The 13,515-nt window shown below is 29.0% G+C and overlaps 1 protein-coding gene across 4 annotated transcripts; it reads right to left on the bottom strand.

The window, feature by feature from the left end:
* Nucleotides 1-6,782: 6,782 nt before the first annotated feature.
* LOC105763148 (LEAF RUST 10 DISEASE-RESISTANCE LOCUS RECEPTOR-LIKE PROTEIN KINASE-like 1.2) lies at nucleotides 6,783-12,903 on the bottom strand. Of its 4 annotated transcripts, none has more exons than XM_012581261.2 (4): nucleotides 12,044-12,902; nucleotides 8,239-8,271; nucleotides 7,828-8,145; nucleotides 6,783-7,757 (listed from the first exon to the last, which is right to left on the bottom strand). In XM_012581261.2, exons 1-4 carry the CDS (start codon nucleotides 12,849-12,851, stop codon nucleotides 6,910-6,912), a joined length of 2,007 nt encoding a protein of 668 aa, XP_012436715.1. In that variant the 5' UTR covers nucleotides 12,852-12,902; the 3' UTR covers nucleotides 6,783-6,909. The 4 variants fall into 4 exon arrangements, with proteins under 4 accessions (XP_012436715.1, XP_012436716.1, XP_052481747.1 ...); XM_012581262.2 differs by having other exon boundaries at nucleotides 8,239-8,268; nucleotides 12,044-12,899; XM_052625787.1 differs by having other exon boundaries at nucleotides 7,828-8,271; nucleotides 12,044-12,903.
* Nucleotides 12,904-13,515: the final 612 nt, after the last annotated feature.

The following is a 13,515-nucleotide window of genomic DNA, read 5'->3' as shown; positions in this document are numbered from 1 at the left end:
ATACTTTATAATTTTCATATGCATACATATATACATATTTATACTCTTGTATTTTTATAATTTTGTTCACGTTCCTTTTAATTATTTATTCACGTTTTCATCATTATTTTAAAAGAATGTTTTAACTTTACTTGCTTATTATACTTGTTATTTTGCATGTTATTAATTTGACCTTTTTATTTGTTCATTTTTGTTATTGCTCATATTATTTTTACTTACATTATCATAATTGTTATTCCGTCATATAATTTTTACCCAAATTCGTAAAAAAGAAAAAATTTTGAAAATAAAGGCAATACTCGGTATTTGGGATCTTCGAAAGGATTGAGCCCTAACGTATTGGGTTTCAATTTTCTTCGTTGAATCTAAATAATCGAGAATGCTCTTTAATCAAAAAACATAAAAAGCTCATTATCAGGAATTCAATACGTTGTGTCCTAATGCATTGGATATAACACATTGTTTTCTCGAGATGAGAATTTTTCTAAAAATAATAAAGGCAATATTCAATGTTTAGAATTTTGAGAAGTTGTGCCCTAACGTATTGGGTTGCGATTTTTTCATCTGACTTAAACAATTGATTATCCTCTTAAATTTTATTGCACGAGTTTTTGGACAAGCTCATTTTTTGAGGAGGTGAAATATCATGCCCTAACTCATTAGGTATGACATTTTCTCTCTCCGAAATGAGAGGGTCTTAAATGCTAATTTGATTTATACAAGTTTTTTAATACAATGATCGTATTTTAAAATCTTTACACATTTTTGATATTAAGACACTAATTAATCAACAAGGTACCAATTTTGGGCGTGTCGAGGGTGCAACCCTTCCTCGTGCGTAAACGACTCCCGAACCCGTCTTCTGGATTTTATAAGACCAAAAATTATCATTTTAATAAATTTAAATTTTTATTAAAATGATTTAATTATAAGGTGATCCGATCACACCTAAGTAAAAAAGATTGGTGGTGACTCCCATTTTCGTTTTATTTTCAAAATCCAAGTCGATCCCGTTTTATAAAAAAAAATGGTGTCAACACTTTTTTTTTAAATTATTCTAATTTTGTTTTTATGTAGAAGTAGTGAATGATGGGAATAAGTGGAAAGAAATCTAGAAAATGACATTTAATTATACTTAATACTATTTTCTCTTCAATTAAAAAATGAACTGAACCCCAAATAGCAGAAAATGAGAGGGCAATTGTCAAATTTTATGGGTGGGGTATTCTTTCTGGAACTTTTTTGGGTCATAGATAATTTCTTTTTTATAATTCTTTATACTTTTGGCCACCTCATCATAAAACAAACCCCGTAGTATTTTGAAATATTGATTTACTTAAAAAAATTTAGGCACTAAATTAAGAAAATAATACCAAATTAAAAAATCAAGTTAAGATATCAAATAGTATATTAATTTAATAAGACATCTTTAAAATAATTTCTCTTTGTTGAAAATAAGTTTTAGGATTGGCTAAAAGAATAAGAAAAATCTCAAAATTATATATAAACTTTGGTAAAATGTGTAATATTATATATATCTTTGATTTTCTGTAATTCTATATAAGAAATTTTGATTCAATTCAATTTTAAAATAATATTAATAAATTTTAATTTTTAATTCTATATAAGAAAATTGTGTAATTCACTAATTCTAATTTTTAATGTTACATTAAATTTTCACGTTTAATTTTTAATAAATTTTCTTAGTTTTTAAATAATATACAAATTAAAACTATATAATAAAGTAAACTATAATGTTAATTTAAAAAAAGGTAAAACAACGTGCAACAATTATAACAATAGTTCATGATAAATAGGAAATTAGTAATTGTTAAAATTTCACTTTCTTTTCAAAACAAATTTGTAAAAAATATTTCCTCTTCCACCAAACAATTAACAAATAGAATTTAATTTTAAAATAATATTATAATATTATATTACCTCATCATCAATTAACATAATCTTCGATTATTCTCCACTGCACCATTATTGTTTAAATATGATTTGATATTACCTCTTCAAGAACCATGGCTTTACTCCATTTTTTTATTTTTTCATCACCAAATTTTATCTAATATTACTTTATTGAATATATCTAATTACCGAATACTATTTATAAAGATAAATTTTAATTGGTATATAGCTCTAATATTAATTAAGTGATAGGAATCAAAATTTAGATATTTATAGACGAAGAATAATAAGAATACGACTCTACTTGTCTTTACGTTCTATTCGTGATAGAACAAAAGTGACAAATTCTTTGATTTTTTGATTGAACATAAAAAAATGAACAATTCTAAATTCTATAAGGAAATTCTATAAGGTTAAAAAAAATTTGATTGATCATTTGATATAATTGCTATGCTTAGTGGGTGACTTGTTGGGGGGGGGGGGGGGGTTTTAGGCTTAGGATTAAAACAAAAAATGGGCGAACCAGAGTGTAAGCTAATAACTATAGCATTAATAATCAACTCATTGCTTCGGATTATCTAGATCCAAAGAATCAGTCAAGATATGATATATTAGTCATATCATTATAGCAACTGACTTTTTTTTTTTTGCATTAAGTAAAAGACAAAAACCAATTTGATTATGAATAGATCAAAATTGTGAAGCAAAATAAAAAAAAAATATGTGGATAAATAGAAGGATGAGAGAAAGAGAAAAAAATAGCAATGAAATGATATAGTATTCCAATATGTAAGGTCTATCGAGCATCTCATAAAGAGCAATGTAATAGAGCATCAATAGAGATTCATCAATAATTAGATGAATATCTGTTCATTGAAGAAAAATCAAGAGCCTTAACTTAAGTCAATAAAGACCAAGAAGAGTGACTCAAGAACAAATTTTATTTTATTTTTATTAAATGAATAGAAATATTAAATTTAAATTAAGGCTCCATTATAGAATTCAACTTAAAGTTCTATTCCAAGAATAATTATATTTTACATCAATAAAATTAGCATAAATTTAAAAAAATAACACAAGTTTTTACCTCAATTTTTAACAAATACTTATAATTATAATTATGATAAATTTTTATATTTTATGCTTAGAGTTCAATCCAAGTCATAATTCTATTTTAAAATTAGTGCAACTTTTTAACTAATAATTCTAAATTAAAATATAATTCATTTTAAAGTTAATTTAGTGATATACTGAAAATAAAAGATATTATCGTCATTTCAAAAATTTTCCAAACTTGCGTTTGTATATGTATTATTGATAGATAGATAGTAAGCAAAAGGACATATTTAGCCAATTTCATTTTCGAAATTTCTTTTTGGAACATAATAAATTACTCATTTTATCACTTAACCTTTTTAGACGCATTCATCTAATTACTCAAAAAAAAAAAAATTCAAGTTTGTCATCGACATTAAAGATAAAATTTTCATTTTATTATTATTATTGTAATAGGCCCAATTTACCCGGCCCGTTAATAAAAAAAACCAAACCAAAGTTTAAAAGTTCACAGTCCAAATACATGAGCCCAATGTGGCCCAAATCATTTTAACCTAAACTACTCAAACACTAGCCTAGGCTAAAACCTAAACCAAACCCATTAAACCCAGCCCCAAATTACGAGCCCGGTAGCCCAAAACAGAAAAAAATCAGCAGTAGGGAACCCTAGAACCTCCAGCGCTGCAGCAGAGCTAGGCCTCCTCCTTGCACGTGTTGCGCCTGCGCGCGTGTAGCGCCTCCGCGCCAAATCCACGCGAGCCTCCACGTCCACTGCTCCGTACACCTGCAACAAACAAAAACGAACAAAGCAGCAGGCAAAATAAGCAAAAATAACAGAAAGGGCAAAAAAAAGAGATGTATTTTGATTTATTTTTTCTTTTGGATCCGGCTATATAAAAGCCATTTTTCTGTATTTGAAAAGGGGGAGGAGAACCCACGCATACTGTATCACACACAATATCAATAGAAAGAATCAAAAACAAAGTTTTTTTTGAGTTTTGGGAGGTGATTCGCATGTATTTTCTTCTTTTCTCCGTTTTTTATATTTATTTTTTCTCTCTCTTTACTGTTCTTGTTTTTGATTTACCATATGAAAAATAATAGAAAGATGTTGAGAAATCAGAAAAAACATGCCTTGTGGTCGAATCCTCGTTCTCTCCGTCGCAGTCGGAGCTGGAGCGAGGGTTCGGAGGTCTCGCTTTATGCGATTTTTCAGGAAGCGACATAGAGAGTTTTGGTCTTTTTTTTTGGTTTTCTTTTCGATTAGGGGAAAATATCAGATGGCTTAGGGTTTTGTTTTTTAAATGGGGAAGGGAAAGTCGTCGTTTGAAGCTAGGGTCATGGCTTCGAAACGGCATCGTTTGCAGGCATAGATCCGCACGGTGACCCGATCCGAGGGAGGGATCCGCGCGTTTTGCCTTTATGGATTATTTATGCAGCAAGTCCTTCTAGATTTTATATGACTTTGATTCAATTGTTTTATTTATTTTAATTTATACATTATATTTGACTCGGATTTCAATTAAGTACAGTTTAGAACGGTGTCGTTTTGAAGATTCCAATCCCTAAGCCAAAGAGGATTTTGCGTTAAATTGTCATAATGGTCCCTATGATATTCAGGGGTTTTCAATACAGATGTTTGCTTATTTATTTCAAATCAACCCTTGGAATTTTTGTTTGATTTTAAAATAAATCTATTTTTTCATTAAATTAAACATTTTATTATTAATTTCATTTATTGTTATTATATTTTATATATATCAATTAGTCAAATTTTACCATAAACTCTTTTATTATATAATATTACTTATGTATTCATTACTTAATTTTATAAATATTTTTATATATATTTAGGATATTACCTTAATATAATTTATACATACCTTTTATTTTTGTTCACGTGTATATATATATATATATAATTAACCTCAAGTTTTTAATAATACTTCATATTTTATATAGGTATATGTAGTATTTTTTAGTATATATGTGTATATATAATAATAATATGTTATTAATTTCAAATGATATTTTTTATGTATAGAAACCTTATTCCTTTTAAATTCGTTATTTTATTTCATTTATTTAACTTTTGTACATTATTACTATGTATGTATGATTGTTTATACTAGATTTTTTTATAAATTAAAATAAGTACTAATTTTATGTTATTCACTTTTATTTTATTTCCTTTTTTTAAATCTTTCAATATAATTTATTCAAACCTTTTATTTGTTTTTTGGTTCAATTACCAAAATTGTATCAAATATTCATCTTATTCATTGTTACTATTTTTTTTCTCTTTGTTTCAAGTTTTTTATTTATTGATTATTAATTTTAGGTTGCTTAATTATTAATGTGGATGTTTGTATAACATGATTAAAGAATGTTTGTATTAGCCTATTACTTGCTTGATTGCTTCTAGTTTAAATTTAGATAGTTATTTATCTTTTACATTACATGTATTGCTATTCAATTATGTTCTATTTGTAAGAATTGCATTTCATTAAAGCATTATAATTGTTTTCTTTCAAAGTTCCTAAAAAAGCGTGGTGTTCATAAGCTCCCGAGAGAATTGTGCCCTAACTTACTGGGCTTCAATTTTTCTCAATGAATTTAGATCATCAAGTGTTCATTTTGTTAAAACCATACGATTGTAAAAATGAAATTCTTAAGATTACAAAATGTTGGATCCTAACTCACTGGATACGACATTTTGTTGTCCCGATTTTAAAATAAAGGCAATATTTGAGGTTTAGGAATTTCGAGAAATTGAACCCTAACTTACTGGATTCTAGTTTCTCGATTGACTTAAACAATCAAGTAACCTTCATTAAACACATGATTCTCTTAAGAAGGGAACAAATCTAATTTCGAAGATTGAATTGTTACACCCTAACTCACTGAGTGTAGCAATTTATTTCTGCAAAATGAGTACATCTTACTGCTCAAGTTGGTTTATTCAAATTCGAAATTTAAAAGGATTGTATTTTTAAAATCTTTTCAAAATTTCCACTCTAAGACATTAACCAATCAATTTGGTACCAATTTTGGGCGTCACGAGGGTGCTAACCCTTCCTCGTGCGTAACCGACTCCCGAACCTGTTTTCTCAAAATTCGCAAACCTAAAATTATTTTCAAGGTGATCCGATCGTACCTCAATAAAAGATCGGTGGCGACTCCCATTTTCATTTTTTTTTAAAAAGTCGAATTCCATTTTCAAATCAATATAAAAATGGTTTCGACAATTATTATTATTATTATTATTATTATTATTATTATTATTATTATTATTATTATTATTATTATTATTATTATCTGGGTTAATTGATGTACAAAAGCACTTAGGCAAAGAAAGAAAAATGCCAAATTGGCATAGTTTCTCCCACCCACTTCTCCTGAGTTAATGATTCTACTGGTTTCCATTGTTACTACTAATATCAACAAAGTTTGTGAGCAATAATTGATTGATACATGAATTAGTAATGGTGGGAAATTAAGTCAGATTTGTCATTCCTTTAATCATTTACTTCTCTTTAGATTCAAAAACATTCCTATGCTTATTAGTAAACAATTTTTTTTTTCCATTATTTTAAGTAGGTGAGTTGAAAGTGTTGAAGTTCCATCGCTAGTAGAAAACAAGCGTTTTCCAAAAATGCATTTCAGTACGAGTTTTTTAATATTAACCCTTTTAAATATCTTTTGTATCTATCAAACCAATCTCATTTTTGACTTCTTATTGTACTTTTCTGTTATATTTTCCTGGGAAAAAGAAATAAAAGTTGAATTTTCTAGGAAAATTTGCACGATAATGGAGCAAATTTTGAATCTGATATTGGAAAAGCTATACTAAAAAATGCTTGTACTTAACACAATTTATTGATGGTTGAAGAATCAAACAGTCGATCCATGGGGGAAAAAAAAGGTTATGTTTGGTGTTCAGCTAATTTCCTGACGCCTACATCTTACATTCTCTTTCTCCGCTTTCTGCAATCCTATCTGCTCACCCTGAATTCCTATCAATGTCTGCAACACTTGTTCCATGGAAGGTCTCAAATTCCTCTCTTGTTGTAAACACCGTGAAGCCAGTTCCGCCATTGCCGTTACCATTTTTTTCGTCGCGTAATCGTTCTCGAATCGAAGAGATGGATCAACCAATTCATGCAATGCATGGTTCCTGATTCTGTTCATACCCATGTTAGCCAAATTAATATCATCTCGGTGCCTACTGGTGTCCACTGCCGGTTTTGCGGATATAAGCTCAAACAAGACCACTCCGTAACTATAAACATCACTCTTCTCACTGAGCTGGTAGCACTGGAAATACTCAGGGTCAACGTAACCGGGTGTGCCTTGTGGAGCAGTTGAGACATGAGTAACACCATTAGGAAACAATCGTGAAAGACCGAAATCAGCTACTTTTACTTTGAAACTATTGTCTAGGAGAATGTTAGCCGTCTTAACATCGCGATGTATGATATCCGATGCATGGAGGTGAGCTAGTGCATTCGCTGTCTCTACTGCAATGCTCAGCCTAATAGGCCAAGTAAGGAAACCGCTGTTTGATAGCTTCCCATATAAATGATCAGCCACAGTTCCATTAGGAATGTACTCGTAAACAAGGAGAAGTTCTGTGCTACGTTTCGACGTACATCCGTAGAGTGTGACAAGGTTCGGGTGGCGTATTCGAGGGAAGATCTCGATTTCATTCATGTACTGATCAACACGCTTGAAATTGGTCTTGTATAGGCGTTTAACCGCAACTTCACGCCTATCATTAAGCATACCTAATGATGAAACAAATACAAGGAAATTAATGGTGAAGGGCGAGTAATGTTTGAGAAGTTAATGTCTTACCATAATAAACAGTGCCAAAGCCTCCTTCTCCAAGTTGTTTAGCAGGATTGAAATTATCAGTGGCTTCCTCAAGTTCTTGATAACTAAAGACGTGAGTTCCAAAGTAAGTGCTCTCTTTTTCGATGTCATAATTTGAGGTGGGATATGAAGGGATGGTTTGAGACAGATGAGTAGTAGAAGTAGTGGAGGATCCTGCACTTGAGGGAGGTGTTGGAAGGTACTTGTTCTTAACACCGGCTGCTGGTTGTCTTCGTTTGAAGCATAAAATCCCGATTCCAATAAGTATACCAGCTATAACTGCACCAGCTATCCCAAGGCCTAAAGAAGAAGATAAAGCAAAGAGAAAGTTCAACTTTTCACTAAAAACATTTGCGGAAACAACACTTGGTGATAATGGTAACCAAATAATACCTACTCTGAGGCCCACATCCTTCTTTTCACCTGCTACACAGTACAAACATCCTATATTAGTAATACCATGGAAAATTAATCCAATATTTCTTCCCACTGTTTGCCCTATCCTAAGTAAGGTGCATTGCAAAAGTGCTTAACTTTTGGACTTCAGTTACAGTGATGGTGATGGAGCTCAATTCCTATCAGCTTTAGAAGCAAAAAATTTTGAAAACAAGAACAGATGGAAGTTTGTTAGATTTTAATTAAAAAATATTATCAATTTATTCTTATATATATATTAGAATTTGGTTAAGTCCATCATTCAATTATGAATTTTAATCAATTTACTTAATTTATATCTATATATCTATATATATTATATTTAAAATTTTAATTGAATTAATGTCAATTATTTTAATTTAATTATAAAGTTATTAAAAGTCCATTATTTTTATAATAATCTTATAATCTTATATAAAAGTTACAACATATAATGTGATTAAAAAAATTAAATCCTTAAGTTTATTATTTCAACAAAAATCATATTTTAATATTATATTAAAAATTTAAATATATTATATAAAATTTTCATCAAAGTATCACAATCTAATATATTTTCATTATTTGTAAAAATAAATTAACCATTATAACCGAGAAGGAAATCGATTAATCCCCAATGGTAATAGTATTTATATAGGAAAAAAAAACATCCTTTGTTGTCATGTTTGTTTTCAAACAACGGTGAAGGATTCATTTGTTTAAACGTGAAAGTTTTTATGGATAATATTTTTAATTTTTTTTTATGTTTGTTTCATGTAAAATAGGATGGTCAATATAAAAAGTTTTTCAGTCAACGCAAAATTATCCCATTATTTCTGTAAAATGTCTTATCAAATTCTTTTTCATAAGACATTTTCTAAAATGATAAAGCTCTGTTCACTGTAACACCCCCATACTCGATCCAAACATGGGGTTAAAGCATTGAAATGTTACATTCTTTACTACATTCTTCACTTATCAAATATTTTCTTATAAAATTTCCTAACTTTTCAATTCAGTCCCTTTTTGTCATAAAAGTTTAGTATTCACTAATTAATCATATTAAATAATTTTCTTTCTTGTTACATTTTAATCACATAATTTATCTCAATATCTTGTTTCACATATCAAATTTCCATGTATTTCACTTCTATTATTTGATCCACATATTTTCTCAAGTTTAACAATTTAGTCCTTGTTATCATAAAATTCCATATTTTCCTACAATTTCACTTTTATAATACTTTATGCATATTTCATCATCTCATAACACATTAATTAAACTTTTACCATAATTTCCTTATTCATATATTAAATTGTTTGACACATAAACTTTTGTACATTTTTTAATTTAGCCCTATTACTATGTAATTTATTTTTCACCATATAAGTACTTTAATCAAATAATTCATTATAATATCTCATTTCACATGACAAATTTTATGCATATCACTTCTCTTGTTTCAATTATAAATTTCACAAAGTTTACAATTTAAGCTTTAATATCATGACGATTCATTATTTATTATAATTTCATCTTAACATCACTTTGTAATCAATTCACTACTTATTATAATCTTAAATATATATTTGTTTCATTGAAAATTTTTATGAAATATTTTCAAGAAATTTATCAAATAATAAAAATATTTTACACTAATTCATCTAAACTCTAGAAATTATTAACTTTTCCGAAATCATTTTTCAAAAGATAGATGAATAGAAGAGTGTAATATGGTATGTGAAACCAACTTGTATTTTTATTAAAATAGATGAATAACTTTAAAGATGGTGATATGAAAATCAAAATTGAACATCTTGGAAACGTAAAACACGGAAAACATGAGAGTAAACAAATGAGAAACGATGAACATGCGACTCTAGCGGTCAAACAACGGTACCCAACACAAAATTGATTAAAAATTACATGTCCACATCAGCTATGAAATTTAGGTTTTTATATTTTATTAATTTAAAAAGTATGAGTTGGTGTGATCAAATACCTATTTAGGTAGAAAATTATCATAAAACTCTTTTACTGGAAAACGAATTGCTATATTATTTAGTATCCATTTAATTTGAATTTTGAGTTTGATTATAATATTTAATTTAGCATTTAAGTTTTTTATCTCAATTTAATATTTATGTGCATTTATATCATACATTTATTGGATCACATAATATCGGTTTAGGTATCAAATTGAACATTATAATTAAACTTAAGTATCAAATGAAATAATAATCTTTTAAAAATATTCAAATTATTACGAGAGTATTTTTGCTTTTTATGTTTTATATAAAATTTATAAAAAATTAAACCTAAAATAAATTTACAAATGACTGAATAATAAACCTTTTTTATACCTAAATTGTTTATAAATATATTTTCCCACCCACGCGATCATGTGCTAATACAGTACTATTTAAGCAATTATGTTATTCGTTTTGAATGTAGAAGAGTCAACTTAGTCTTCCTATTCTACTGCACCAAAGCATAGTGAAACTATAAATTTAGAAATGGTTTTCATCCAAAATATAAAAATAAATAAACGGGAAATTGGAAATAAATGAAAAAGATAGAACATGGTAGATATTTATTTATAATTAATTAATTTTAATTTAATCTATATTTTTGCTAGTGAGCAATTAAATAATTTGAATCCACTTTAGCATGTTTTTTTTAATGATTTGAGAATCATTTTAAAATGAACAAAGGTCAAATATGATATGCTGATTGAGAAATTTATAAAAGAAAATTATATAATTAATGAAAGGAAAATATTAAATTTATTTTAAAATGATAATTAATCATTCTTAACTAATACTTGTATATATTTATTAAATGATGAATGTGAAAGAGCGTAGTGAGACATGATAAGGTTTGAAGTAAAGGTGAAACCAATAGAGATTTTCATATGATAGAATGATACAATAATGACGATTAATCTAGAAAAGGAAACTGGTGCATAGGGATAAAAGAAATTTTGATTTTGTATAATTTTATATATTAAATATGAATTTGATTTATTTTTTATAAATTTTAATATAATATTATTTGGATTAATAAATTGTATGCATCAATAATTATATTTATTCAATATATCAATAAAATTAATTATTTATTTCTTTAAATGTATACAATTAAATTAAGATTAAATTTTAATGTTTATATTTAAACTGCATTTAAAATTTCATTTGTATAATTGCATTATATTAAAACTCATACATCAAATTCTATATTGAACAAAAAAAAATCATATATAATTTTCATCTTTAACCCTTTAATTAACAGCAAGCTTTGAATGTTTTATAGATTTTTTAAAATTTTATTTTATTTTTTAATGTGGGTGAAGGGAAAATTGTTTCTGTATGAAAACTTCCAAAGTAATGCCAGCCGGAGGATTGACATTGGGATTTGGATGAGGATAGAACTGGAATGTTGATGGTTGATGGATGGAACTTGTGGGACTGAAAGTAATTCAACAGCTTTGTCAAATACATAGAAAAATTAATGGGAGTTTGTCAATGATAGTAAAACCTTGATTTTATTTTATTTTGCGTTTGGGAGAAGTCACTGCAAAAGATGGAGGAGTTTCGGTATCCTATACGGCAAAATCTACTTATGGAGCAACATAAAATTAAAATAAACCAGAAGCAAAAATATTTTTTAAAAACTTAGAAAACCGATTAACTCAGAAGGTTTAAATCAATTGAATTTCATTAAATCGATGCAGACTAAAATCCAATGAATGATTTTAAGAGTTAACAAGGAAGGTGTACGTACCTTGCGGCGTTAGACGACAATCGCGGGGATAAGATCCATCTGAACAGTAACATGTAAATTCGGCTGTGATGAGATCGTGCCCACACTGCCCACCAGAGTCTTCGCATGACTTACACATGGAATCGTTTGCAGACCAACGCAGCTCAAAACCAAGGCTAAGCGCTTCTTCTAAAATATCCGAATTTCCAATCTCCTCCAATGATGGAACCTCTGAACTCATTACTTGGATACTCACACTGTAATTGCAAGATCCCAAGGTATTGCGTATGACGGTGTCAAAGGACGTTTCACTGACATTTCTCGTCAAATAATAACCTATGATATTTGTTTCGTTTATTGTGCACTCAAATTGACTAGAAATCCCCTGAGTCGATGTAGAGTTATTTTGTACATCTGTCAGAGGCTGACAACCGTAAAACAGCCATATATCCAGGGTACTCTCCCTGTTGTATGCAAAGGGGGTTGAATTAAAACTGGAGTTGAGGAGATACGTGGGACATATACTTTCGGTGTAATCCATCCTAGCTACTTGGAGGAGTTGTGAAGATGTATTTATATGGACGACTCGATATGTGGCTGACATGATTGTGATCTCTGGGTTATCGTCATTGCAGTTCAGCCTAAAACCAGGGTAGCCACAACTTTCTGGTCGATCCAATCCCCAGAAAGGATAACCAATGTCCTGAATGTCTCCACAATGGATTCGTGCACTGCAGCTTGAAGCATTCTCATCATTGGCTGACATAGATTTCGGGGCAAGACTCAGGATCATGGTTAAGATCGAGATGAACCAAGGGGGAGGCATCATTTTCGGAAAGAGAGAGAGGCCGGAGAATTTGAAGATGAATTGATTTTAAGCATCATATATAATCAAATTGATGGTCATTGAGTTTGACAAATTTTCAAAGGGAAGCTTCTATTGGCATCATTATTCTCCGGTAAAAGGAAGTCTAGGTAGCCTAGGAATATTATATTACATATGTACGTAAATTAGTCCTATAATTTATTGGTGTATTGTATTGTATTTTCCATGAGTTGCTAGGGGAAAATTTGTAATATTGTATTTTATAACTATCAAGACTCACAAGGTATAAACTGAGTTTTAGTTTCTTAAAAAGTCAACGAGACACCTAAACTAATTGATTTGATAATTGAATAAATCAAATATCAAAATCAAATAAACTAGATTATATAAAGAATTCTTACGGGTAAAGTAAAAAAAAATTTGTTGATAGCTGAGATTTGTTGAGAATTTTTTAGGGTGTTTTCCATTCAAATGAGTTAAACTGTGTTCATGGATGTGATATCGTAGGTAGATTCCCATGCACATCGACACATACCTTACTCTAGGGTTTATACGATGTAGGTTCGCCTATATGATGGTGCGAACCCACATCGTGCGGTCTCATAGAAGGGTGCGAGCATCTTACATGGAACCCAAAGTGCAAACCGTGTAGAGTACAGGTCAAGAC

This window comes from Gossypium raimondii, chromosome 12, assembly GCF_025698545.1.
Source record: "Gossypium raimondii isolate GPD5lz chromosome 12, ASM2569854v1, whole genome shotgun sequence".
Lineage (NCBI taxonomy): Eukaryota > Viridiplantae > Streptophyta > Magnoliopsida > Malvales > Malvaceae > Gossypium > Gossypium raimondii.
Note: the sequence above shows the minus strand (reverse complement) of the source record. Positions and strands in the feature narration are given on the sequence as shown.